Source organism: Pterocles gutturalis, unplaced genomic scaffold, assembly GCF_000699245.1.
Source record: "Pterocles gutturalis isolate BGI_N339 unplaced genomic scaffold, ASM69924v1 scaffold15260, whole genome shotgun sequence".
NCBI classification, from domain to species: Eukaryota; Metazoa; Chordata; class Aves; order Pterocliformes; family Pteroclidae; genus Pterocles; species Pterocles gutturalis.
This window is the reverse complement of record NW_010141057.1, coordinates 34,368-62,304: the sequence shown is the minus strand read 5'-3', so window position 1 is coordinate 62,304 and position 27,937 is coordinate 34,368. Positions and strand designations below refer to the sequence as shown.

General features: G+C 40.7%; 1 protein-coding gene across 1 annotated transcript in view; it reads left to right on the top strand.

Moving 5' to 3' along the window:
• PHKA2 (phosphorylase kinase, alpha 2 (liver)) overlaps window positions 1–27,937 on the top strand; it is a 37,626-nt gene that overhangs the window by 6,026 nt on the left and 3,663 nt on the right. The window contains 22 exon segments of the mRNA XM_010083902.1: window positions 183–236; window positions 746–766; window positions 768–869; window positions 1,599–1,694; window positions 3,100–3,207; window positions 3,923–4,001; window positions 5,425–5,559; window positions 6,806–6,915; window positions 9,609–9,753; window positions 10,220–10,298; window positions 11,146–11,309; window positions 11,950–12,123; window positions 13,224–13,312; window positions 14,425–14,558; window positions 15,937–16,093; window positions 17,564–17,643; window positions 17,891–17,969; window positions 18,095–18,224; window positions 19,990–20,091; window positions 20,738–20,856; window positions 23,246–23,293; window positions 25,209–25,376. Of these exon segments, the coding sequence (XP_010082204.1) occupies window positions 183–236; window positions 746–766; window positions 768–869; window positions 1,599–1,694; window positions 3,100–3,207; window positions 3,923–4,001; window positions 5,425–5,559; window positions 6,806–6,915; window positions 9,609–9,753; window positions 10,220–10,298; window positions 11,146–11,309; window positions 11,950–12,123; window positions 13,224–13,312; window positions 14,425–14,558; window positions 15,937–16,093; window positions 17,564–17,643; window positions 17,891–17,969; window positions 18,095–18,224; window positions 19,990–20,091; window positions 20,738–20,856; window positions 23,246–23,293; window positions 25,209–25,376 (2,373 nt within the window).

Below are 27,937 nucleotides of genomic sequence, written 5' to 3'. Positions count from 1 at the left end.
GCAGAACCTCCTGTTCTTAACCAAAAATGGTAATTAAACAAGGGTTGCCAGACAGGTGCATGGAAGTGAGGCAGGAAAATCCTTAAGTGACACTTAAAACTCAGCACATACTTTTGTGCTGACATTAGTTTGTGGGGAAGAACAGTATGCAAAGTTTTTTATTATTTTGTCTGTTTTTACAGGGTCGCTATGGCTGCTGTCGCTTTCTCCGAGATGGTTACAAGACACCTAGAGAGGTACTTCTGATATATATTTTCAGTAGACGTTAGGAAGAATTTTATCTCTTGCTTATAGACATTTTTTGTTTCATTTACATGAAGGGGTGAAGTTCTGTATCACTGTTAAGACACATTTGGAGGTAATCCAAGTATCTACCCTAGAAATGACACATCTGAAGGAGACTCAGGGTTTGAAAAACAGTTATTAAGGACAGAAGTTAATTCATGGTTCTGTAAGGAGTGACCCCTTAGATATGCTTATGGTGCCCAAGGGAACTGAGGCAGAGCCAAAGTTATTTGGATGACACCTAGATTCTGAGACTGGGAAGGGTTGATTTGTCTGGGGAACCATCAAATGAGTTCAAGACAATGTGAAAAAGAAGTCAAGAGGCTGCAGGGAGACTACTTCTGGTGTTTTTTGTTGGTTTCCAGGTTTTAATTACTTGTATAGAATAGGCTATCATTATGATTGGAATATGAGGGGCTAATTCAGTACTATGACTAAACGAGTATGATTGAATTTCTAGGATCCAAGCAGGCTGCACTATGTTTTTTTTTGAACTCAAGCTCTTTGAGAATATTGAATGTGAGTGGCCAGTATTCTGGACATACTTCCTAATTGATGGAGTATTTAATGAGGACAAAATTCAGGTGAGAAGATACTACTTTCAATGGAAATGCAAAGCCATTTCCCCACACTATTTTCTAGCTTTGCTCGATGTTTATATTTGGTATCAGTTGGATACCCCACCAGCAGGATGGTAAAAAGAATGTTAAATGTTTTTTATTTTGTATTGGTCTGGTATTCCTGTTCATAACATCTTGTGTAACAACACAAGAGGATTTTCTGTTCAGTTAACTTAGAATAGATTTAAGCTGTTTAAAAATACCTAAGTTTTTCATAGGCCAGATTTTTAAGTGAATCAGTTAAGAGAAACTGATATCCCAATCCTGCAAAGCAGAATTCAGAAAATCATAGACAGATGTGCATGGTAGAAAGCTAAGAATTTATACACCTTACACTTTTATGGATATTGTCAGTGCTGACATCCATGGCACTGCATTGTCATCTTTTGCAAATTTCATGTAGGATTTGTTCCAGTGACTTGTTGATAGGAATATGTTGTAAGTTTTGTACTGCAGCTGTGTGTTATAGGTTAAAGATGTATGTGCATGTTTCTGAGGCTGATAATATTGAGATGCTGGAACAGTCTCTGAGAATCTTCCGTCAGCAAGTCATGATTCACCCCCAGCCCCCTTTTTTTAATGAACTTTCATCAGGAAAGTACTGTTGGAAAGTACTAAAACTTAATTAACTTTACTGTTTCTGTTTTGCTGACTGTAACATGAATTCTCACTCTCTTTTAAAAATATTTCCAGGTACAAGAGTATAGAGAGGCTCTGGAAGGAATACTTATTAGAGAGAAAAATGGAATAGTTCTAATGCCTGAATTGTATGCAGTCCCTCCAGAAAAGGTACTGTGAAAATGCAGCATCCACTTTACTATGCAAAGTACAGATATCAAGACGAATGTCAGTTTTATAGTTTTCCTGTAGCTGATAAATCTAAACCAGCAGTAAAAAAAGGCTACTGCACATTATTCAAAAACTAAGAGACCTCTCACAGCTCCCGCTGAGAAATGGTAAACTTTAGTCTTCCAAATGGTCACAATTTTTACTTGGGAATGTGGGTGCCTACGGAATATTAGAGCAGGTCTAAAGTTTTAAATCCTCAAAGCAAGACATATATTTAAGAAGTGCTGATGCTGACCTAGGAACTGAAGCTCAAAGAAGAAATAAAGCATAGACTGTCCTGCCTGTCTAGTCTATTGATTGATTGTGCTCTTTCTTTTCCAGAGCTTGTCTGTGAGAAACATGTTTCAGATGGATTAGGGTTTGGGCTGAGTTTTTTGTTTGTTTTGGTTTTCCTCCTTTTTCTCCTGTCTTTGCTGTTACTATTTACCTGATTTTCCCATTGTGACAGAGAAATTCAGGTGAGCTTATGTGCTCTTTCATGCTCTTTGCCTTTGGATCCCTCCTTGACAACTTCTTCTCCTGCTCCAGACTTATTAGCCCTTACTCACTAAGGGTGTGGAGCCTCCTGGGTTGGTCTGAGTTTGGGCAGGGGAGTGTTAACAGCTGGTACCTTCCTCGTAGATCTGAGGTGGAAACTCTGAATTGCCTTCCTAGTGGGAACAAGTCTGTAAGAGTTCAGAGCCTTCTTGTGAATTTTGATATGATGATGATCTGATGAACATGCCAAATAAACAGGGTAGATTTTGCCTGTTATTTATAAATTTTAAAATGACTATGGTAAGTATGTTATCTAGGAGGGTTTTTCCCCCACCCTCAGTAGATCTGTATACTGCAAAAGCAATGCAGTTTTCTTTTTCTAGATTAATAAGAGTCTTCTCTTAATTTTTCCATTGACCTTTCTTGCTAACACAGGAAAGGTGGAATAGCCTTTGTTTTTGGAAAACACCTTTACTTCAGGAAGGTAGGTAGACATAAGTGAAGCTCAAGTGTCATCTTAGAAGGGATTGGAAAGCAGACACACAATTACCTACAAGCTGCCCAGAGGGAAGGCAGCAAAGGCATGGTGAGAAGAAAGGGGAACTGCTAACACCAAAGCTGTAACTGCATGCAGAGTCCCCATTCAACCTGCAGCTTTGAAGGGTGGGTCAGTGTACAGAAAGGAAGCATTGTTCTTGTCCCAAAAAACATGCAGCCTTAAAAGTAAAACCCAAGAGATCTGAATGTCAGTAATAATGGCAGGTTAGAAAGGCAGATGGTAGACCATGTTTTTTTCAAATACTTCCATGTCACTGATTGTTCTTCAGAACTTTAGGGTAATTTTTCTTGCTTATGCATTTGTTTTCAGGTGGATGAGGAGTATGAAAATCCTCACTCAGTGGATCGTATCCCCATGGGAAAATTGCCTCATCTTTGGGGACAATCATTGTATGTCCTTAGCTGCCTATTAGCAGAGGTAATTCTTTTTTGTATAGTAGGTAAGCTCGTATTTCATGTTGTTTTGAGATGAAACAAAGTACTTGGTGTCTAAGTACAATTTAGTTGACAGGTAGAGGACAGTGTGTTTTCCAGTAGAAACATGTACATGAACCATGGAGGGGTGACTCTGAGCTTTCAGGAGCTCTTTTTTTTTTTTTTTTTTTTTATATATAGATATGCAGTTGTCTGTTTCTAACCAGGCTAAGTGTCAGATAGACTGGATATATGGTTAGGCTGGAGGAATATGCCGGGACTGACTTGGCTTTCCCAGAGCTAGGATTTTGCACTGTTTCAGCTCCACTAGACTATGCCTTACTCTGTGGCATAAGATGCCTACAGAGTTATCAAATATTAGCTGTGGACTGTTAAAGGAACCAGTGAGTATCTCTGTGGGGCTGCAAAAAAATCACTGGCCTGGCAAAATTGCATCAGTTACTGCAAATCTGAAATAGGGAATCTGAGCATGCAGATTGTGTCAGTTGTAACCATTTTCTTGTTCTGAAAAATATTGCAGTCGTTGCTTTTATTGAGGGTACTCCTTAGTGGACAGGGTAGAGAAACCAGGCTTTTAAGTCCCGCTCTCCTGATAAAATATGAAAATTGGTTAAGATTTCTTCTAGGTATCATCAAAAGCATTTTACTTAATTTTTGTTTATTTCCTTTCTTTTTTCTTTCTTTTGGATTTATTCTAGGGATTTCTTGCTGCGGGTGAAATTGATCCCTTGAACAGGAGATTTTCCACTGGATTTAAACCTGATGTTGTGGTACAAGGTGAGGGAGTTTTTTGAACATTCTGGGTGAATTGGATCATGTGATGGTGAAGTCCCTTTGAACAGAAGGCAGACATGTTTAAAAACACTCTGTGTTTTTGCAGGGGATGTGGATGCTTTGGTGTTACTGTGAGAAGGAGAAAAGGGCTGTTTGCCTAGCTGCTGTTTTTCCTGGAGGGAAGATCAGGTTTCACAAACTTAGTTAAAATTTTAAGACTGGTCAGGGATTGGCAAGTGGCAAACTTAATCTTGTAGTGGAAAGGAAAATCTTGGTGGGTTCTAGCAGGAAAGGGCAGGAGACCAGTCAGTTTAGTTGGGTTTCTGTGCAGCCCCTTTTCAGAGGAACCAGAGAGCAATGAGTGGGGATGATGTCCATACACAGAGGTGAGGCAGCCAGACTTACAGCTATCCTTTGGCTACCCCAGGGGAATGGCTTCTTTTGTTAATGCAGGAACAGTCAAAACCAGAAAATTAAGCAGAAGGCAAACACCAGCTGATCAGGACTTAAAGGCTTTTCAAGGGCCTGTACCACTCAACACACACAAAAAAAAAAAAGGCAACCAGCTTGTTTATCAGGAGCAGCCTTTGTCACTGTTACCGTGACATATACTGTGACATGGGCAGGTGCTTCTTTACCCCCTGTTGATGTCTCATGGAGACATCGTTTTCCTATTCTGAAGTGCTTAATTTCTAATAGAAATATAAATGCTTATTTTTTAGCATTCTTTGGCAAGTATTTATAATGCAAAGAAGAATACTGGATTATTAGTCCCAAACCAATAAGCCAGTTAACATGGGCAAAACCTCAAGCAAGACAAGAGGTTGGATCAAGGCCTGGATTGTAAATTCCTCTGATTTGGGAACTTTTTTTTTCCTACCTCTGCCATTTCATGGCCTCTGTAATGTTTATCGCTGTAGAGGTAACAGCATCTGTTCCCCATTGAATTGTCTGTGTTGTTACAGTGTGCTGTATTAAAACAATTGAGATTTTCAAGTTGGGTTCCCCCTTGTTTTATGGGGGAAGAGCACCATCTACTGAAAGAGACTGCGTTATCCAAATGAGTGGTACTGAAAGAAATCAGAAGAAACTGATAACGCCCCAAAGAACCTGATCTAACCTCAGAGCTGACCCTGCTTTGAGCAGAAGATTGGAGCAGAGACCTCGTGAGGACTTTTCCAACTTGAGTTACCCTGAGGTCCAGAGTGGACAAGAATGGCAGGATGTGTTGAGAAACAGAGCCAAAAGCTGTCTGACACCTTCTTAAAACTCCTTTTGATCTCACAGGCTCGTAAATTAAGAAAGAAGTGAGGCTTTTGTGCAATTTTAGTCAACTATGTAGTTGTTGAGATATGACAGTAGAGGCAGTCAGTTAAAAAGAGAAGAACTTTGGTTCTTACTAGTGTTTTTGTTTTCTATTATGCAGTAACTGTTTTGGCAGAATCTAATCAAATTAAGAATCTCTTGCAAGACCATGGAATCAATGTTCAGAGCATTGCTGATATCCATCCACTCAGAGTGCAGCCAGCTCGCATCCTGAGTAACCTCTACACCATGCTGGGTAGGTATTTGAGCGTGGAAGCCTCTCTTTACTACTCTGCAAGGTGGTTTTTAAAGATGGGTTTTAGTTTTGCTTTTCTTGCTTCACACTGTCTCAATTTATTTTGTTTAATTTATTTAAATCAGTTTCTTTGATATAAAAAAATGCATTTGTACGAAGAAGCTTAACAAAAATAGAACTTGAGTCTTAAACAAGGAACTCTAAAAGGGGAAAAAAAATTGCCTTATTGGAAAACATGACCAAAGTACAAGTTTTCCTGTGCCCTTGGAGTTAGACAAGAACTGACTCTTGTCCTGGAAGAACTACTTCCACAGAGAAACTGGCTTTAGTAAAGGGTCGTTCTGGTGATTTTTGTTGGTTTTCTGTTTAACAGGCGATTTTTTTGAAGCATCCAAAGTAACAAGGCTTTCACATAAGTCTTAGAAAGTGTACCCTTTTCAGTGGAGAGAGGAAATTGCATATGCTGCTTCTGGGAAAGAATGAGTCTTTTTATCACAAAGAACTTTTAACAGATGAAACATTTTCAGGGCTTTGCTGAAGCTTACATTTATTTTATAATAATTCATAATAGCTTTCTTTCAGTAGTGGGGGTGAGTAGGATGATTTGACACATTTGTGTATTGGTGTATTGTTTTTAATGGTAAATTCTTTAGGAGTGTTCACAGTGGTATTTTTTTAGTCATATGTTTGTTTGGCTCATTTTCCTTGTCAGACAGATTCAGGTCAGCTCCTGGCTGCTGGAGCAAAGGATGCAGTGTGGATCATTCACTAATAAGCTCTACTGAGAAAAGTGGAGCTCATTAGCTTGATGAAAGGAATGAAAATCTGTCCTTGTATTTGGATGTACTTTTTATTTGGATTTAGCCTTCTGTGGACGAGGATTTTTAAGGTTCTACAGTGAAAGCACTGCAATTTCTGTTGTATGTTGATGGCCTTGTTTTTGAAGGGGCATACCTCCTGCCCTTGATGGGGAATCTTTGGGTGCTGAGCAATGACTATAATTAAAAGACTTGATCCCATGGTCCGTGAAGACAAAATTTTTATTTTTAATCAGGCTTTTGAAGAACCCTATCTATTACATTGGTGGTTACTACAAAATGGAGCAGTCTGTAGCATCTCCTTCTGTTATCTGTCTTCTGCCTTGCTGATTTGAATGAAGTAGATCTCCTTGTGTAAAATGGTTGTTGTGGAAAACGACACGGGAAATGTTAGGTGAGACTTTGTTTTCTTTCTCTTTTCTTTACAGGCCGGAACAAGAACATGAAATTAAGTGGACGGCCACACCGACACATAGGAGTGTTAGGCACCTCCAAGCTGTATGTGATAAGAAATCAAATATTTGCTTTTACCCCTCAGGTGAGCATGTAAAGCTGGCAGGAAAATCACTGCTTATTTAATGGCTAATCATTAGTGGAGCACTTTGCTTTTATGTGCTGTCACCCTACTTTAGGTAGAGCAGGTCTGATAAAGCAGATGTGCTTTGCTTTGTGGGGTTAAGAGCATTGGATGATCAGCATGGTAGGAGTGCTGATAAATCTCTCTTCTGTCATACTTTGCCTTCTTTGGCTTCTGGCTTAGGAGAACACAGCAAATCAATAGGACAAAGTTGTTGCTGATCTCTGCCCAAACCAACATTCCAGCTAATGAATAGTTTATCCAGAAATAGGTCACTTAATATATCTTTGTACTGATTGCTTTGATGGAAAATTTAGTTTCACAAAAGCGTGCCAAGTACCGTAACCTCCAAGAAACTAAGAGGTAATCTTTTCATTATATTGTCGAAAGGGTCAACAGTGCTGAAGAAGGGATGTTTTGTCTTTGTTTTCTGTGTAGTGCCATTTTCAATGTAGCTGGAAGTTTGGATCCTCCCAGAATTAATGGTTCTTATTTATACATTTAATGAAATACGACACACTCCTGTAGACTTATCCTAGCAGTTGGTACTAGAAGGCCGAGGGGTCACCTACTCTAAATGTGTGCAACTGGAGCAGGATAAAGAATGGTCACACACTCCTAAATAGATGTTTGACTAATGTCTTTGCATTCCAGTGGAAGACATTCAGTGGTTTCCATAGATGGCTTCTGCAGCGCTTCATAATGTCCAAACAACATCAGATTTACTGCAAAAAATGTGGATCCTTTCCTGTTCTTCCCCATGTCAGTTGATCACAAGCAGCTTTATAACAGATTATTTGTTCTGTTCCACTACACCAATTTTCACTTTTTTCAAATTAGGGAAAAATTCCTTAGACTCGTGATTTTTTTTCAAAATATCTCTTTGTCCACATCTTATGATGTAGGAGTATTCCATCTGAAATCTTGCCATGTATCAAGCATGTATTAATATATTCCAAAATGGCATTTATCTTTTCATTAACAGCTCGCTGACAGTTCCTGCTTATTCCATGTTTGACTAGATCCTGTATAACTTTTTCTGTTGTACTTTGTAGCCAGACATTTCCCCCTGACTTTTTTTTGAGGGGGGGTGGAATTAATGTTTAATTTCACCTTCCTGATGTTAGCAGTTAACTCATCTGTGTTGATCTTGACTAATGTCCACAAATTTGCTGGTTTTGTAGTTTGTATTTCATCCTGTTCTCTAATGAAAACATTGATTAGTTGTGGGGCAAAGGCTGACTCCATTTAGATACCGTCTCATTCTGAAAAAATGGTTAATAACTACCTTTTGAGAACAATTTTTTGAGCAGTTCTGCCTCCTCATGTTTTTTCTTCAGCTCACTAGTGTGAAAATTTGGAAAAGTTGAGAGATGTCAGCCACTTTCTTTACCTACCATCTAATTGCTTCCAACGAAGGAAATTGGACTTGTTTGCTGAGATTGGGTTTTGATATGAATGGCCATCTTGCTTTATAATTTTGTAATTATCTTGGCGTCCTTGAATTGGCTTTCTTTTCCTGTGCTTTCAGACACTGAAATTGGCTTGACTGGTCTATGTTATCCTAGCTCTTCCATTTAAAAGACAGGCAGTGTGTTTGCTCCTCTATGGATCTCTGGGACTTATTCTTCCTGAATTATCAAAACTAATTGCAAGTGGCTCAGGGATTGTTTTGGCTGGTTCCTTAAATCCTGTGAAGCAATTTCTCTGGACTTTGCCAGCTTGAATTTATGTGCTCTAACCTTTTCTTCCCATGCTCAGACTGGACTCCTATTCCTTTGTTATTGCAGGTCATAATTAGCTACTTTTCTTCTGTCGGTAAAAACAGCATAGAATGCTTCAACTTGTCTGTATCCTTTCTTCCTACCTGCTTTCTTTCTCTATTAACAGACCTACAGTTTCTGATTTTTCCTATTACTTCTGATGCATTTACAGGATGTTTTCTCCTTGACCACTGTATGTCTTACTAATTGATGTTTGTTTTACATCCCAGCCTCCTTTTTCCATCCCTCCCCAAGGCTTATGTCCTTCCTTAACTTTTGTTGTGGCTGCTTTGACATGCTTTCTATTGTTTGTCCAGCTTTTTTGGTTTCCAGCTCCTGAAGTAGCAATAATAGTCTCTTACTGTGGTTCTTGGCTTTCCTCTGTAGTGGGAACAGCACACTTTACTTGTACATTTAACTAACTTTTTTTCCACGGTAGCTGCCAGCTTTTCTGTATTCTGCTTGTCCTTCAGATTGTTCCCAAGAGACATACAGTTACTCGTTCACAGTCCCCAGCATGCACTTAAGCCTATTTATTGTTTTTGTTGCTATTGTTAATTTTTTTTCAACATTTATAGTATTTCTGTCTTCCAGATCATAGGTTACTGTAATTCATCATTGTGAAGATTCTACTTCATGGGTGTGATTGTCAACTTTTTGTTTGTATGGCTCACTTGTTTCACAGTCAGCCTACAAGTGTAAGAAAATGGACTCTGCACAAGCATGGGTTTCTTTTCCACAGTCACAGGCCTTGTTAGATTAATTTGTGAAGTTTGTGTTGTGCTCAAGAATAGCTCATATGGCTTTTGTGAATGATTTAAGGGAAGAAATGGAAAGCACATAAGGAGAGCACTGACAGCTACTCATGTGCCATATTTCTCTGTTCTCTAGTTTACTGACCAGCATCACTTCTATCTGGCTCTAGACAATCAGATGATTGTGGAGATGCTCAAGACAGAGCTGGCTTACCTCACTTCTTGTTGGAGGATGACAGGGAGACCAACCCTGACATTTCCCATTACCCACACAATGCTTGGTAAACTCATTTTTCTCTGTTTCAAGCAAAGTAGATTACTGCAGAGGAGTAGGTTGGAAGTCAGTTTAAGGTGAGACAGGTGGTATGCCTGTTTAAACATCTGAGTTTTAACATCAAAAGTACAGATTAACTTTCTCAAGTAGATGCTGAATTTAGATTACATGGTAATATTTCATTTTGGTTCTACTCCCCCTTTATATTGTTGCATCTCCTCATCATCTCCATACTATTTCTGTCCAAAGACATTTGATAGAAAACCCTTTGGAACTTGTCTTGAGTGGGTTGGTTTTTGTTTGCTTGTTTGTTCGGGGGTTTTTTGAATAAGCTAGTATGGATAGCAGTTGTGGGTTCTGTTTTAAATTTGTCTAATTTACTTTATAGAGAACAGCCAGTAATGCAGTTCATTTGGACACAATAAGTTAAGAATGTGTTGGTAAGCTTCAACTCTTCCATTATTCTTTTTCAGTTAATGATGGTACTGACATTCATCCAGCAGTTCTTGGCACCATAAGAAAGTTAGAGGATGGTTATTTTGGAGGTGCAAGGTAATGTCAGAACCTTCAAAGGGTCTCTCCATTATTTTTTAAATTAAATCCTATGAAAGCCTCAGTTTTGAACCTGTGATAGTGCACAGACCTTGTACTGGAAATCTGCAGAGAGGGAAGTTTCAGTTTTAATTATTATGTGGCAATCAAATGGTAGCTGGACCTCAGATGCGATGCAAAAGATCTGTCTCCCAAGAGGTGTGTCATCTCTGACTGCCACAATGGATAAGGAAAAACAAAGGTCAGACCTTTGGAAGTACAAAAACTTAGTCTTGGCTGGGCTTCTGTTTTTAAGAAGTAATTATCTTTCATGGCTATTGGACGTGTTTTTAAACATGAATTACATGTAGTACTTGTCAGCTTATGTGTTCCATTCGACTACATATAAAACCAATTTAATATGATTCTACAGTACCTCCTATTCTCTTTTTGCTTGCCTACCCTCAATGGGTGTCTTCCTCTTCCTGTTTTCTAGCAGCACTGCAGTTCTGTGAAAAGATACTGCTGTTCATGGGAACTTTTCAGCCCTAGTTTCTCACGCGTTATCCTTGGAGTTTAGGTCTTTGTTCAGGGTCTCACCCTGCATAATTAAGCTTTGAGTTAGGCCTGTAGGTGTTACTGTAATGCAGTTAATTTAAATTTGTAGCTAGAGCACCGAGTACCCAGCTGGATCTTCAACTATTGTTTTGTATTTGTTTTTCTCAGTATCTGCTGCTTTGTAGTTACCAAAGGTGGATTTAACAGTAGGTCTCATAAATTTTGGAGAAGTTGTTGAAAACTCAGTGGACGTTAATCAGTGTCAAAATGGTGGGTGTTAATGCTCTTTGACGTGTGTTCCTGTTGGCAGGGTGAAGATAGGCAAGCTGTCAGAATTTCTTACCACATCTTTTCATACAAATCTGAGCTTCCTGGATCCAGACTGTGATGTAAAACTGTTTGATGACCCTAATGAAGGCCGTAATAGTCCTGACAGTGAATATGGAGGCTATCCAGCAGATTTCTGTGAAAGTGGTAGTGTTTTTCCGCTTCAGTTTTTTTTTCTCTGTCAAGTTCTATCAGGAGAGCCTGGGTTTACCTACAATGCAGAGTCTGTTTGGTGCACAGTTGATAGTCATTCAGGTTTCTCGTGCATCAGTCTGAGGACAGTACCTGCATGACTTAGTTTGTGCAGATTCTTCCTACCTTCATAGTATGGCATTGACCAGTAACTGCTGCAGTAGAACTGAGTCTGAAGAGTCAGGAGATGGGGGTGTGTGTAGAAGAGGCTGGAGGGAGGAAGATACTGTGAGGAGTCATAGGCAAGAGCTTGTGTGGAAGAGCTGATAGAATTATAGAATTATTTAGCTTGTAAAAGACCTTTAAGATCATTGAGCCCAACCGTGATCTGTGGACTACCAGCAAAATACTCTTTTTCTTCCTTTCAAAGGGGAAAAACAACTTCTTAATGTAACTGTTCTCAAAGTGTTAAAAACTGAGTAATTTTTTTTCTTTCCAATTGGTTCAGCTTAAAAATCTCTTGCTCATTATATTCCTGCATTTTTGTGTGCCCTACTGTATAAGCAAGAATAGAGTGGTATGTTTGAAAAAGAAAGCACTGATAAATTGTGATTTTACCTTTAATAAACTTTTTCTTTTATGTATGTCACACTAGAAAGCCAAGATGAGCTGGATCAGTATATAAATGATGTCCTGCAGAGTACAGCACTGAAGTCATTCCTGCCTCCAACTTCAAAGACTGCAAATCAACCACCTGTGTTCAGTGCAAACCATTCCACAGAAGAGATACTGTCAATAATGGCCAAGACAAAGGGCTTGGAGGTTCCAGGTATTTCTCCATATTATTTATTTAGGGATAATAATAGAAAACCTGTTTTGGGTGCTTCAATGGATAAGTTCAAGTATTTCAAAATTCTGCCATTTAAAGAACTAGTGGCATGAGTATGTTATAGTTATCAAGAAAAAAGAATGAGTCTGAAGCTGTCACTGTCATGTGCCCAGAGTATCCCATGTCTTGGTTTATACACAAGTTACCTACTATGAAATGTGACACTTAATCAAAGTTGATGTTATGGAAGCTGCTACAGTTTCTCAGTTGGATAGAATTTTAGAACCCGTGTCAGTGAATTTATTTATTTGTCTTTGTTTATACAGAATATTTTAACAAAGTTGTGGTGGAATGAAATGTTTCAATGCCACAAAAACCTAAGTATGCACATGTACTTTCTAAATTTGTAAGAACAAATGGAGTAGAGAGGGAGGACAGTATTCCTAATTATGCTACATTTCTAGTAGACTGGAAGATTTACACCAAAATAATGCTTTGACTGAATTTGTAAATGGATTCCAACATATGCATTGTCTTATATGTAGGTACATAGTGTTCAATGCCCTGGTGAAGGGAAGGCTTCCCTTAACTCCAGTGCAAGCTTTTTTGTTAGTCTTTTCTCCCATCTTTCATATGCCACATCGTCTGATCGTCTATTGAATTCAACATACAAAGCTAACAGAGCATTAGTCTGCATTTACCATTATCATTTTAATTGTGATATCTCACCAGTTAGACTGTTTTCTCCACATACCTCCTGTTAAATGTTTAAAACACTTAGCAGGGTCAGGTCATTGGGCTGTAGGATTTCTGAGGCATGGGCCATCATAAGAGGTCTCAGTTGAGCATGTAGCACCAGAGCCTTTGACATGCTGAGCTCAGAAGCTTTTGGAGCAAGCCTGCAAGGAGATAAGGTTCAGAATGTGAGCTTGTGTCCAAGTTCCACGCACAGCATCTCGGAAACATTGCCTCTACATTTTGACTCTTGGAAGTATTTCTGTTGGTTTTGCCTAGTACTGTTGCTTCATGTAGGTGTTTTCAATTTTCATACTACTGAAATAGACTTTTTTTTCCTTTTTTCTGGTGGCTTTGCTTTCCAGCTGTGTCTGTGTCTCTTCCCACTAAAGTTCTGCACACACACCGGAAGTCTCTGAATCTTGTTGATAATCCCCATTTCTTTGAGACAAAGGTAAGCTGTGGGAATTTTTATGCTGCTTGTGTCTTTAGGATGCAATACTGTGGCCTTTCCTATGTTTCCCAGCCAAACCCAATGCTAGTTCTCATTTTCCTTCACAAGACAAGCCATTCTGCCTGAGGCACCAGATAGCTGCTCCTGTGTTTTGGAATTTATTTTTTCGCTGGGTGAAGGATTTTTGGTTAAATTGACATTATCAAGTGGAAAAATTGTAATTGTATGTGCAAAACAGAAAATAATATAATAGATGCTTGTTTTTAAAAGCCAAAGGTTAAGCCATTGTCTTGAGTTCTAACTGAACACACAAAGGGAAGGATGGGATATTCACAGCTTTTAAAGATGTTCTCCAAGAAATGCTACTTACGGTAATGTCTGGACAGGAGGGGAGTGTGTGAAAGGACAGGTGTCCTTAAGGCACCAGCGACATCCCACTACAAGGCATGAGGATGGGGTTGTGCTGGGCACTTGTTTTGTCTTAGTATCTGTGTGACCAGCTGCTGAGAATGGTTGCAGCGGGTTGTATCCAGCCTTCTCAAGGATTCTGCTCTAAAGGCTCTGTTTATGGAAGTGGTGTTTTAGGACCATATAAATTGCTGAATAGCTTATTAAACAAAACTTCTCTTCATCCGAGAACTCACCACAAGATTGCATTGTCTGGTTAGTTAACATGTAAGTTTCGTAAGCCTGGAAAATTTGTGATGGCAACATCTGCATTCATAAAGCACAACATAGATAGAAGTTAGAGGTGGAACTCAAAAAGCTCTAAATTATTTCAACTGAAAAAAGGTAATATCCTTCTGCTTTTCTCTTTACAAGTAACAGGAAATGACAAGAAAAGCATGCAAATAATTTGGTTTCCTTCTTTGGCTAAATATTCGTTTTGTCCAAAAATGTCTTTCTGTGTTGATTGAACCAAAACTAGAGACAAAGTTCCATTCTGTGTGTTGTGTTTCCTGGGGTTAGTCTCCTTTTCATGTCTCCAATAACTGTGTGATGTGTCTGTATTTCAAGTGCAGAGTTATGTTGCAAGTCTGTTGTATTGTTTGATGGGAAATTACTGTTTGAATTTGAACTGCTACTGATTTTTCATCCATCCTTGTTATCAGGACCGTGAAAATGTTTTGCACTTACCTAAAGATGCTCATGGTGATGTGGATTGCAGGAAGCTTGTTGGGCAGTTGAAGGAATGTCCAACACTCCATGATCAAGCAGATATCTTGTATATCTTGCATATACTAAAGTGAGTTGTCTGAGTGTAAACTTCAGCATCTTTTAAGTTTGGTCACAATAGTCTGATTATTCTTCTGCAAAAGCTTTCCACTGTTCAGCATTGTGTTTTCAAGGGAGAGAGGTTAAAATATTTTGTGCTTAAACGAGCATATTTTCAGTTAGCTTGATTACATAAATAATTTGGATACAAAAAAATGCTTGTGCAAATTTCAGTGCTGATTGGCACACAGTTGTGAATACATACGGGCTCCAAGGCTCACAAGTGAAATGCACAAATGCTTTCCATGAATGGGAACATACCCTGCTGTATTTGTGGCACTCTGTTAAGTTCACAAAGATTTGGTGTGATTTTTGTACACCAAAGCTAACATACACTAACCCCAGTTGCTGGGTTTAGTAAACAGCTGCTACTTAAATAGGTTTTAAGGGAACAAAAAGCAAATACAAACCAACGGAATTATCTTCTGGAGTGCATTTATTGGGCTTTTATTCCTGTGCAGGAGAATGCTTCTGGAACCTGGCAGGAAGTTAGCTTTGGGTGCAAAGACAAGTGTGTGTCAATCGCATATGGTCTTCCTTACTGCTACAAAGATTGTGTTTTTGTTTTATTTTAGTCTTTCTCCTGCGAGGACCTCTTCTTTGATCTTCTCGATTTCCCAAGCAAAATGTTTAGCAGCCTCTCTTAAAGAGCAAAGGAAATCCTGAAAAATATAATTTTATTGTTTAACTACATGCAGCACCCTTAATTTCCTGTGTTGGACTTGTCTCATTGTGGGAGTCTCTGTTGAGAAGGCAGGTGGACTTCTGGTGGACTCTAGCAGGATTTGAAGGGTCATTCTGTGATACTTCAAAACATGAAAGAGACGCCATAATGCAGTGAATTTCAAAACCAGGAGAGGAACAGAAATCTCCTTTGCTTTTTCAGCAATGGCATATGCAACATGGAAGCTTAGTTAATAGCTAAGAAAGAGGCAGGGCAAAAAACTTGTAGAGCCCCCTAAGACATCTGAAAATTGTGTGCAGTCTTCAGCAGTACTGAAGACATTGCTGAACTCTACTCTGAAAAAGCACCACATGGAGTGTTCCTCCAGCAAACTGTCAGCGTGTATGCTCAATTTGAAGCCTGGTGGGAAATCCCTTGGGTGGTTGCTTTGAAGTCACAGGCTCATGGCTAAATGAGTGCTCAAGTTAATGTGAAATTCCTGGTATCAAGAAGGTTTTGTCCACATATGACTGATGTCTGGTGAAGGCCCACATGTCCCATGTACTACTTAATTCTGTCACCAAAATGAGCAATGTGATCAAAGTTGGGCTGCTTCTTGTGTGGTAGGGTTAAGCGGTGTAGCATTTTATTTGATGACAGTTACCTTCTGTGTTTTGTCTGGCAGAGGCGCTGACTGGGACACAGAGCTGGATGGACAGTACGGTGTCACTGTTCATTGCCTACTCAACGAGCTCTACAGAAAGGCAGGCCTCAATCAAGAATGGGGCTTAATCCGTTATATTTCCGGTATACTCAAAAAGAGAGTGGAAGTCTTGGCAGAGGTATGAAATAAGATAATGCTAGTTCAGTTTCCTGCTTGGAAACAGAGATAAAACTACTAGTTTTCCAATGGGGCTTGTGCTTGTCCTTCTTCTGGACTTACTTCACAACATACATAGTGCGGCATTTTTCAGTAAACATAGATTGCTTTTCTGGTGTAAAATCTTATTACGACATCCTTACCTTTCATCTGTACTGTGAACCATGCTAATGTTGGCATGGACTGAGAATGTCACACTGCAAATGATTGTGAAGGCTTCATTTCAACTTAATTATGTGCTTTGAAAGCTGTAGTTGTAATTGACAATTATCTATTGCTATTGTGATAGCATGAACACTTCTGGAGCACCCGTATGTCAAGGTGCTAGCGATGATGCACAAACATGCTCTGACGATTCCTGTCCCATTGGGCAGACAGTCTGCTGTGCGTGTGGATGTGGATGTAGATGTTCAGGGGCATCAAAACACCTGAGACTATTAAATGGTAACAAGAAAGATCCCTCGTTAAGGGTATAGATTTTATTTGGAACATTACAAAAAATGCTTCCTCTCAAGTACTCTAAAGCATTTGTGTAATTTCCTACTTATCCCTGCATATTTCTGAAGAGCTCTTTCTCTAATTGCTGGCCATTTCTAAAGCTTTGACTGTCACACCTAGGATGCCCTGTTTTAGTGGCAGTTATATCTGCAGGGAGCAATTTGTGATAATCGCCCTGCATGGTACTTCATTAAACCCATAACCTTTTCCATCTGCAAGACGATGGGCGAGCAGTATGAGCATGCTCACAGAAAGCCACATATGTTAAATTGAGAAGACACTGACAAAGAGTTGGAGAGGAAGAGAGTAAAGATCTGTTCCACATTAAGGGAGGGAAAATAGACTCTTGAAAATCAGAGGAACATTGCTCTGAGAGATCTTTGATTCAGGATACTAAAATGGATAAACTGAACACCCACTTCTAAAGGAGGTTGATACAAAAGAGTAAACACTCTGGTACTGGAGGAAGCACCTCTTTCAGAGTGTATCAAGGTGACTAATTCAGGAATGTGATGCAATATGTTTGGTGTTTGTTTAAGAGTTAACGTTAGTAAGCAAGGGTTTTTTCTGGCTAATGCTGACAAGTTTTTCATTGATTAAAAATATTTTTGTCTTAAATAAAGAACAAATGTTTATATTATGATAAAGGATAAAGTCCTTTATTGATCTGCTAGCCCCAGTGGAGTCCCTAATCATTATGTTGCTGATTCCACTGGGTGGGGAAGCATGCTTTCAGCCAAGGCAAACTCTCATAGCCCTGTTGAGTGATCTTTGGCAACTAGTTAACAGTATTTTGCTGGATCTGCATGTCTGGTAATTAACAGAAATACACTTAAAAATTGCTAAAGAATTGCTGCATTTTTGGGAATTAAAAGCTGTATCACTTCCACATGACTCAGAGAAAGGTCTCTTGCTTTCTGTTGCATTATGGTAGGCATGCACAGACCTTCTGTCACACCACAAGCAACTTACAGTGGGCCTGCCACCAGAACCCCGTGAGAAAATCATTACCACGTAAGTTTGAGCTCTGCCTCAAGTTATAGAAGCAGTCTGCCCTTCATCTTCCTGCTGGTACTGTTCTGCTGCCATCATCTTGTTTTAAAATTTATTCCTCATCTTCAGAAGGAATTGCAGCCACCCAGTCAGAATTGTAGGCACCTTTGTGGCACAAAGATATTTTGCAGTGACTTGGTTCTTGTTTGTTCAAGAGGTTAATAGGAAGTGCCTGAGTCACTACTAACTGTGGTTTGCCTTCTTGCAGCCCACTGCCACCGGAGGAGCTCACGGATCTTATTTATGAAGCCAGCGGCCAAGACATCAGTATTGCAGTCCTGACACAGGTATGCAGCACTGGTATAAAGGGTTCTTCCAGCTGTGCCCAGTGTGGTGCCAGTGTTTACTCTGTGACTGGGAAAGCCAAGAGGACCCACTCTGAATGGGTGTCCTTATGGATTTGTCCTTACAGGAAATAATTATGTACTTGGCGATGTACGTCCGGTCGCAGCCTAGTCTTTTTGTGGAGATGCTCAGGCTCCGCATTGGTCTCATAATTCAGGTGATGGCCACTGAGCTGGCTCGAAGTCTGAAATGCTCAGGTAAGAGCAATTTTATCATAAGGGTACTTACAGCATTATTTCTGCTTCACCTCAGTGGTTGATTTTTGATTTTTCATACGTTAAATCCATTTATTAAGTTCTTCATTCAGCATACACAGTTACAAACTTTGAAATAACTATTCTTTTTGACTTAGTTAAAGATTCTTGTCACCCCACCTCCCTCCCCTGGTTATTCAAACTGAAGTTGGTATTAAATATTTAAGTTCCCTGACTTTCAGTAAGTGTTGGAGGTCCAGGTCATCAAATTGCATGTGTGTGTATTTAGGAACCCAATGCCACTAATGTCAGTGTGAGTCAGGACCCTAGATATCTTCGGAATATTTGAGCCTTAATTCGTAGTTCTGGTAGTTTTTATTGAAAGTAACTTCTGATTTTCTTCCTTTTACCTGTAAGCCTTCTCCCCTTGAATGTGCTTAGTTGGAAAATATTTGCTGTTTAGATTTACGCTAGTGATAACATTATTTTGCCAGAACATCGGTAAAATAAATTCTTCAAGTTCCCTGAGATGTTGCATGTGCCCTAAAAAACACAAGAATTAAGTAACAAATAAGTGGTGTAATGCAAAAATATTTTAAAACTCAAGAAGAGAAAAGTGAAACTAGAGAGAAATCATGACTGAAGATCTGAAAAATCGCTGAAGAATTTTCTCCACAGAAAGGGGTCAGAAGTCTAAAAAAGAGCAGTCATGAAAAGTAATCAAGTTGATGTGATATATAGTCAAATGCTGACACTTAGGAGCGTGGTCTGAAGCATATTGTTGTGGCTGAGCTCTTGTTACTGTTTCTAATGTCCTAGCACACCCTAAAGGGTGATAACTCTGTGGAAGCGTATTTTCTGGTCTCCCTGGTTTTCTCCCTTGTGGAGTGAAGTGGGAATGCCTCGTAGTTGGTTAGATGGAGCCCACTTCGGACACTGCTGCTCTTCAGCTTGAATGTCTTCCACTGGGGCGTAGCAGGTTTCTCCCTTGGAAGAATTTGACAAAAAGAGACAAATAATTTTCTGTGTTAATTCTGTTTATGTATGAAGTTCTGTACAGAAAGCCCTGTTTCCCCCAAACCTGTAGATGAGTAGCGGCAGCTGCTTTGTTCACGGTGCAAAGCCTGTCTTTCCTAGGATCCCTTTTGTTGTTCCTTAGCCCGAAACGCCAGCTGCTTTGTACACTGCCCTTTGCTTCATGGTGCCTTTTCCATGTTCTCCTATGAGAGATTTGTCAGTCCACACACATCCTGGTTTTGGCTGGGATAGAGTGAGTGGCTGCATGGTGTTTTGTCACTGACTGGGTTAAAACCACGACAGTATGTACGTGCTTTTTCTCTCTCTCACTTAAAGTCATGACCCTTAAATAAAACACAAGCCTTCCACATGCATTTCTTTATGGAATAACTCTGGCTCTGTAGTTTAGACCTGTGTGTCATCAGCTGTTGGGAGATGGTTTTAATGCTTTTCCAAGTGATGTTGCTCTATGAAGGAGCAACTGCTTTCTCATTATCAGCTTCAGTGAAATTTCTCACAAGCTGCAGCGTAGTATTCACTAATGCAAGTAGTGTCGTTTCCACGGAGTGTTTGTTGTTCAGTCCTGAAATGTATTTTCTTTGAAATGTGACTCTACGTATTATTTTTTTTTTAAAGGAAGTGTTAGCCACAAATGTAAATATGACTGAACTTCATTCAATCAGCAGTTTACTTAGGAAAACAAGCTATAAAGCAGCCTATAGTGTTGTTTGCTTGGTTTTTTTTAAACTAGGTGAAGAAGCTTCTGAGAGTTTGATGAATCTAAGCCCCTTTGATATGAAAAATCTCCTACACCATATTCTCAGTGGAAAAGAGTTTGGAGTGGAAAGAAGCTGTAAGTTGTCCATTTGGGTGCTTACGTATATTAAGTGAGAACTATAAATATCAAGTTAGATTTTCTTATAAGTAGAAATCTACTGTCTCAGCACATAAAATAGAGGTATAGGTGATGTATTAATCGTGGGTGGCCAGTACATGTGTGTAGTGTGTTGTGGAATAAAGAAAACAAATATAATGGAAGCTGTCCTGCACTGAAATAAGGTTGTATCAAGGTTTCAGTGATACGAAAGCAAACTTTTAAAATAAGAAATTTTATTATACCAGAATGAAGACCATAATAAAAAAGTCATGTCTAATCTGCCTTCAAGGATCATGTCTGTGATACCCAGATATTCCCAACAGCCACGTCAGCTGTATCCTGTGTTCATTCTTAGGCCCTCACAGACTCATTGCAACTCTGACATCTTTTGAAGCTGCAATTGCTCAGTGTCTTGGAAAATCAGGCCCCAATGTCCAAGTATCGATCTAGGCCCCTGACTTGATGCAGTCAGGTTTGAACTATTGACATGACTTGAAAGGATTCTGTCACCAAGAGCATTGTACACTTCTAAAAGAATATGTGTATATCTTTAACTTCTAGATATAATTTCATGCGTTTTTCTACCCCTAGAATTTTTAAGGTGTTCATTTGCTTCTTTTAGTGCGACCTGGAGATTCCTCTTCTTCTAGCCCTGCGATCTCTATTCATGAAATGGGACATTCTGGAGCAACCAAAACAGAAAGAAGTGGTATTACTAAATTGAAGAGTGAGATGAAGCAGGTGAGGTTTTTCTGTCAATGCTCATCAGAAAATGCAGCTGTTCTGGAACTGTGTTATGTTAGGTTTTATTCTTGGTAAATGGCAGAAGTTTCCAAAGATCCCTTGATTTAAAGCTGATGACTAAATAGAGGGCAGTAAGGGGATGCTTCCTTTTTTGTTCATGTTTCACAATCTGAATATAGAAGAACTTTAACAAACTCTAATGCATTCATGGCATCAACTACAAAACAGCTCTTTATCATCTTTAGCTAAGGAAAAAGCAGATATACAAAGTGAAGCTTTAATGCAACAGTGTTCATTCTTGTACTCTGCCCAAGCTGCTAATGTGATCCACGTGCCTTTTGGAAAGATACACTTGGAAAAGAAATCTTGATTTGTTTTCTTCCTAGTTTGTTTCTCAGGAATGGAGGATGATTACTGCTAGAATATATATACATTATTTTTTTTTAAGTTCAATACTTAAATTACACAGCAACAGAGCATATGGAGAGATGTGATAGAAAACAACCAAAATATTCTGAATGAATGTGACTGATGGTTTTGTTACGAGTGTTTTTTTGATTTCTCTATTTTGTGTCTCTATTAGTAATTTTCTTTTGCTCTACATAAATAGGAATGCGGTGATCATATAAAATACATATATAAGAATGGTTCTGTATTTTTCAGCCTGGGTTGTTCAGCCTGGAGAAGAGGAGACTCTGGGGAGACCTTACTGCAGCCTTTCAATATGTAAAGGAGGGTTATAAGAAAGATGAAGAGATGCTTTTTACCAAGGCGTGTAGTGATAGGACAAGGGGCAATAGTTTTAAACTGAAAGTGGGTAGGTTTAGATTGGAAAGAAATTTTTTACAATGAGGGTGGTGAGGCACTGGAACGAGTGGCCCAGAGAAGTTGTGGGTGCCCCATGAAAGGTCCCTTCCAACACAAACCATTCAATGATTCTTTATTAATAACCTATTTTAAAGACTCATTTCACAAGCAAGCCTGTTTCATGTAATCTGAGGCCATTTCTATATGTTTCTAAGGAAGCATTTGATAGTTTCCTTTGATTGTATGAAACAAATTTACTCAATAAGTCTTCAGAAGGGAGTGGCCATTTCTGCATGGTCTTGACCTGGAGCATTTGATGGTGACAATAAAAATCAGTTAATGATTCTTCATAGGACATGATAAAGCAGGGAAGCAAGGCCCCTGTGAAACACACGGTGTCTGTCTCACAAGACCTGGTCACCCTGTTTGAGCCCTGCCGCTGCCTGAGTGTCGTCATGGCCAAGCCTCACGGTACAGCTGTGGCTGTGAAGGTGCTGGTAGCTGCTTTCCACCAGCCCTGAAGTGACTTTGGGGGTTCAGGCTGGACAGAGCTTGCAGTCCGACTTCAGGGCCTTTCCAGGAAGGAAAAGGGACTAGGCACTAGGTGGCAGCATTATTTTGTTTTAAATACAGAGGTGGGCCTGAGATGAAACACTTGGATTTGTGTTAAGGTTGGAAATTTATTTCCTGTGTTGCTTTTGCATTAGATGGAAGCTTGGTATTTTCCACAGGGGAAGAGCTGGCTGGTTTTATTTTTGTTCCCTGCACCTTTACACTTAGTCTGCTTCCTGCTATGTCTCACTGCATGCTCTGAATAATTCGCTAGATACTAATTTAATGTCATTTGGGGAGGGAGTCAACTTTGTGTTACAAGGAACATTTTGAGTACTTGTACTGCCATCTTGCTGCACCAGAGCTCAGGTGTTGAGCCACTGCAGCTCTCTTGTTTGCTGCCATGGTTTCTTGAGTCTGAACATCAAGCCTTTGCCTGGGTCTGAACCATTAACATTTAATTAGGAGGCATGGCTAGGGGTGGACAGTTACAGAAAAGTGCTGCAAGTCTAAGGTGGTGCATCCACATTTCAGCAAAAGTTTTTCCTTGCAGCTGTTTGTTTAGTGCTGCCCACCCAGTTGACAGCCCCCAGACTTTCTGCAGCAAGATGACCTCCTCATGCAAAGAGAAGCTGCAGATATTGCAGTGAATGAGGGAATGGAAGTGGGGAGCGTGGGGTTTTTTCCAAGCCCTGAGTCACAGGGAATCTTTTGCATGCATCTTAAACTGTGCCAGTTTGTGTTGGCCATGATGGGACCTCAGTGGATGGGAAGCTTGTGGCTGCACCACAACCAAGAATGCTCCTGGCACAGCGGGGTCTGCGTTGTGGTGACCCTCCAGCAACTGCCCTGAAGTCAGCTGAAGTGCAGCACTGCAAGAGGCTGGGGGTTGTTGCAGTTTTCCCTTGAGTACATGAGTTTATTCCATGTTTCTTGTCTTTGCATGGACAGGTTACTTAACCTTGTTTGCGTTCTGTTCTGTCATGGCTGTCTGTCTGATGTGTTGATGTCTGGTTTTGTTTTGTAGTTCTTTCAGGAGGGCCACTCCATGTCCAGCAGCATGTTTGCTTCCACGGTAAAACACCATCTGCAGCTCTGCACCTGCTCTTCACCTGCTCTTCACCCTGTGTGTGTGTGCAAGGGTCTTAACTCTAGACACCTCCCTGTGGCTTCTCCTGTGTAAAAACCTGTTTTCAAACCCTGCCTCTCTGTTTTATTCATCTTCACTGGGCACCAATTCTCCTTAGTAATCTTTTAATAGGAGTTGAGTCTCACATTTAGATCCACTTAGTTCTGAAGCTTAAGCAGATGTAGCTAAATCTGCTACAGTGCTTTGTGATGGTGAATTATGTTACAGGTGTCATCAGTATTTTAAAATAATGCAGCACTGATAAATGCTGGCAGTCTATGGACATTAATGAACCCAGAATAGCTTCAGGTTCCTGAGACAGAGGTTTTATGGGCATGGGTATCTCCTCAGGCAGTCATTTTCTTTCAAGGCTGAGAACTGTAGCTCTTCTTAAGCTGACGCTATTAAGAAGGAAGATAATTGTTTAAATATTTTACCAACAGAAACCTCAACAACTTGAAGTAAGTCTGAGGCTCCAAATCTGTCATGAAGAGATGGAAAGCTTTCAGCTACACATGCACTTTAAACTGGCAGTTGTGATTCATGGTTCTTCATGTCTGCAGACTTGCTATCAATGGCACACCTCCCAGGTGTCCTAAATACACAACTGCAGAGCAGCACTAGCCCTGTGACCTGACCTGACAACTGCCAGGTTACTGTTGCCTCTCTCTTCCCACGTACCAGTGCAGGAAGGTGGGCTTCAACTGTGTTTCATTCAAGTGCACAGAATTGTTCAGTGAGATCTTTGCTTCTTTGAACCACCTGAGTAGCCAGACTAATTATTGATTACAGATAGGTTTCTCTGCTTTGGCACCCACCCTCCTGCTGACCTCCTGCATTCCCTAATTCTTCTCAACAGGGTGGAGGAAGTTCTGTCTGTCTGAGTGTGTGGTGGAAGGGAATAGCATCAAGCCGTCAAGGGGACACCACTTATGCCTCCCTGACACCAACAGGAGTGAATATGGACTTTGTTTGCATTTGCTGGTCTTTTTGCAGAGTTTGGCTGTGTAGAGTCAGTGAGCCTATCCTTTGAAAATGTACAGTTTTCGTTCTTCTTTCCCACCTTCCCCAGTATTTTGCTCAGGTAGTTCCTTACTCGGAGATTATGAGATGTGAGATGGGCCTGTCAGTGAAGTCCTTTCTGGGCTGAAAGTAATAGGTGTGCAAAAAGGAACGAGGAGACAGAAGAGCACGGTCTCTGGAAGTGCAAAGAATAGGCAGACTGCATGTGTGGAAATGGGAACAAGAATCTGGTGGTAGTGCCACAACTTTGAAGATGATTTGCTGCCTAATTTAATCTCCAAGTCTGGTAGAGTAAAATAATAGTGCAATAGTTACAATAGAGGAAAATAGACTTGATATTTACAGAGAAGCAAGCATGATGTTTACATGACCACATGAAGTCAATTTTTAATCTACTTTAATGGAGCTTTCTGCATGGAGGACCTCTCTTGCTGGACTCATGGACCCTTTGGTTCTCTTTACAACACTGAGCCCAAAGTCTGAGTCAGACCTACCTGCAGATCCCACCATCTTGCACACCAGTGACACTGCCCTGGCAGCCAACCCATGCTTGTTAAAATAGTCATGCCTTGTGTTGAAACGAGCAGTGAAGTTTACTGGGTTATGCCTTGTTGAACTGCTTGCCTGTTTTGTTGGGAAATTATTGAAGTACTTATTGAAGCTTGTTGTGAAGGGGAGAGAAAGGGGTCAGTCCTGCCCCGACATCTTGTATAACATCATGGCCTGCATTTTTTTTCCCCTGGTTCTGAGGTAGCATTGTAACAGAATAGTGTATTCACCAGGAGTAGCACCTGGGGTGGTAGAAAGCAACTAACCAAGGCTCTAATGTTTCTTACAGAGGGGTAGTACTCCATCGTCTCCCACTAGTACTTCTCCTTCTGGCTCCAGTGGAAACACGAGCTGGGGTGACCGGAAAGGGCAGTGGCTGCGCAGAAGGAGGCTTGATGGTGCTATTAACAGAGTTCCTGTTGGCTTTTATGAGAAAGTGTGGAAAATCCTTCAGAAGGTAAGTTGACAGCTGTGGAAGGCAGGAAGCAAGCAAGCTGTATGGTAACTTGGGAAGGTGGCAGTCCAGAGGCAGTGTGTTGCCAGGAGCTGAAGTTGGTCTTTAGCTGGAAGATTGGTGGAAACTAGCGTCATTAGTAGGAGTGTCTCTCTTGAACATAAAAGGGCTCCATTAACACCAGTTCATAGTGTGATAGGACAAGGGGTAATGGTTATAAGCTGAAAGAGGGCAGATTAGATATTAGGAAGAAATTTTTCACTGTGAGGGTGGTGAGACACTGGAACAGGTTGCCCAGGGAAGCTGTGGATGCCCCACCCCTGGAGGTGTCCAAGGCCAGGCTGGATGAGGCTTTGAGCAACCTGGTCTAGTGGGAGGTGTCCCTGCCCATGGCGGGGGGGTTGGAACTAGATGATCTTTAGGGTCCCTTCCAACCCAAACCATTCTATGATTCTGTGATTCTGTTCCACCACTGTCTGTTTTGCATCGCCCATGGCTTAATGCAAGTTGTGGTCAGTGCCACTGAGGGGCACTGCAATGCAGTGCAGTTCACATGCTCCAGTTCAGAAAGGCTGCCAGGAATGAAGTAGGAAACTGCACTGACTCCTCCAAAATGTCTTGAGATCTCTTGCTGGCTGTTCTGAGCTGTATGGCATTCTATACATTTTTTTGTTAGTTTGTTTTTAAGTGAAAATAAGTCCTTGCCAGCACCTTGGAGATCAGGGGTATGGAAATTTGTTGAAGCAGGTCTTCAGGAAGGAGCAGAGGGGAATTTTGAATTTTTATTCATTTCTAAGTGATTATGTGCCTGTTCTTCTGCTTTGCTGGATGAAAGCCAGTGTTTGGCACCTTGCAGTGCTGAGCTACATGGTTGGGAAAAACGGGCATCACCAGCTCGGGTTGATTTTGGTTGTCTTTCTAAAATCACTTATGCGGAAGCTGTTAGTACTGATGTCAGTTAGGACAAGTCATATGTGACCTCATGGTTATTTACTAATGGGATCTTTCAGTAGAGTGAGTATCACTTCTGTCCTGACCTAATGTAATAGCTGTCAGTATTTGAATGGTTTTCTGGTTATTAAAATCAATTGTGCTTATTTAAGTTGTCTTCAAGATTTCATTCTTAAACTCTCTTTGGACTGTTCGTAAAAGCTGTCTCTTCTTGGTGTGTTTTTGTACCTCAGGTACCTAGAAGTGTCGTTCCTTAGTCTGCCTTCTCACCATTTAAGTTTTGTCACTCTTTTTCTTGTAGACCACTTGGTATTTCTAACACCATCTCTCCCCCACTGTTGGTGGCCCGTATCCAGGCACCACAACATGTTGACATCCTTGAGTTGTGGTGCCCTGGATCTGAAACACTTAACTAAGTGTTGTTTTAGTCAAAATGAGAAAGAAAGGTTCTCACTTTCATGGGCTGTTGTAGTGCTTTTGTATTTTCTTTTATCCCTACATCCTTTCCTACAGAATGTTCTCATTGATTTGTTTTCCTCCTTTGTGTGCCTCATGCTGTAGTGACTCTCTCAGTACTTTCATCCTCTTCAGTAGCTGGACTGGAACACAGCATGCTCTCTACATGTCATAGAATCACAGAATAATTTGGGTTGGAAGGGACCCTTAAAGGTCATCTAGTCCAACTCACCTGCAATAAGCAGGGACGTCTTCCACTAGATCAGGTTGCTCAGAGCCCCATCCAACCTGACCTCCAATGTTTCCAGGGATGGGGCATTACCACCTCTCTGGGCAACCTGTGCTAGTGTTACACTACCCTTGTAAAAAAATTCTTCCTTTATATGTAGTCTGAATCTACCCTCTTTTAGTTTAAAACCATTACCCCTTGTCCTGTTGCTACAGGCCCTACCAAAAAGTTTGTCCCCATCTTTCTTACAAGCCCCCTTTAAGTACTGGAAGGCTGCAATAAGGTCCCCCTGGAGCCTTCTCTTCCCTGGGCTGAACAATCCCAACTCTCTCAGCCTGTCCTCATAGGAGAGGTGTTCCACCCCTCTGATAATTTTTGGGGCCCTCCTCTGGACCCGCTCCAACAGGTCCATGTCTTTCCTATGTTGGGGGCCCCAGAGCTGCACGCAGTACTCCAGGTGGGGTCTTGAGAGAACGGAGCAGAGGGGGAAAATCACCTCCCTCGACCTGCTGGTCACTCTGCTCTTGATTCAGCCCAGGACATGGTTGGCTTTCTGGGCTGCAAGTGCACCTTGCAGGCTCATGTCCAGCTTTTCACCCAGCAGTACCCCCAAGTCCTCCTCTGCAGGGCTCAGGTTCCTCAGGTGGTCGCGAACATGATCTTCTTTTACAGTGGGAGAGACTTTTCTCCCCTAGTCTCTGCCTTGCAGTCCATCCACTCAAGAGGTGTGGGAAGACAGGTTGCCAGTGAAGACTGAGGCAAAAAGTTGAGTACCTGAGCCTTGTCCTTGTCCTTTGTTACCAGTTTGCGAGTCATGTTCATTGGGGATGGGGAGGATACACTTTCTTTGACCTTCCTTTTCTGGCTTACGTACCTGTAGAGGCCCTTATTGTTCTTTGGGTCCCTCACCAAGTTCAGCTTCAGCCAC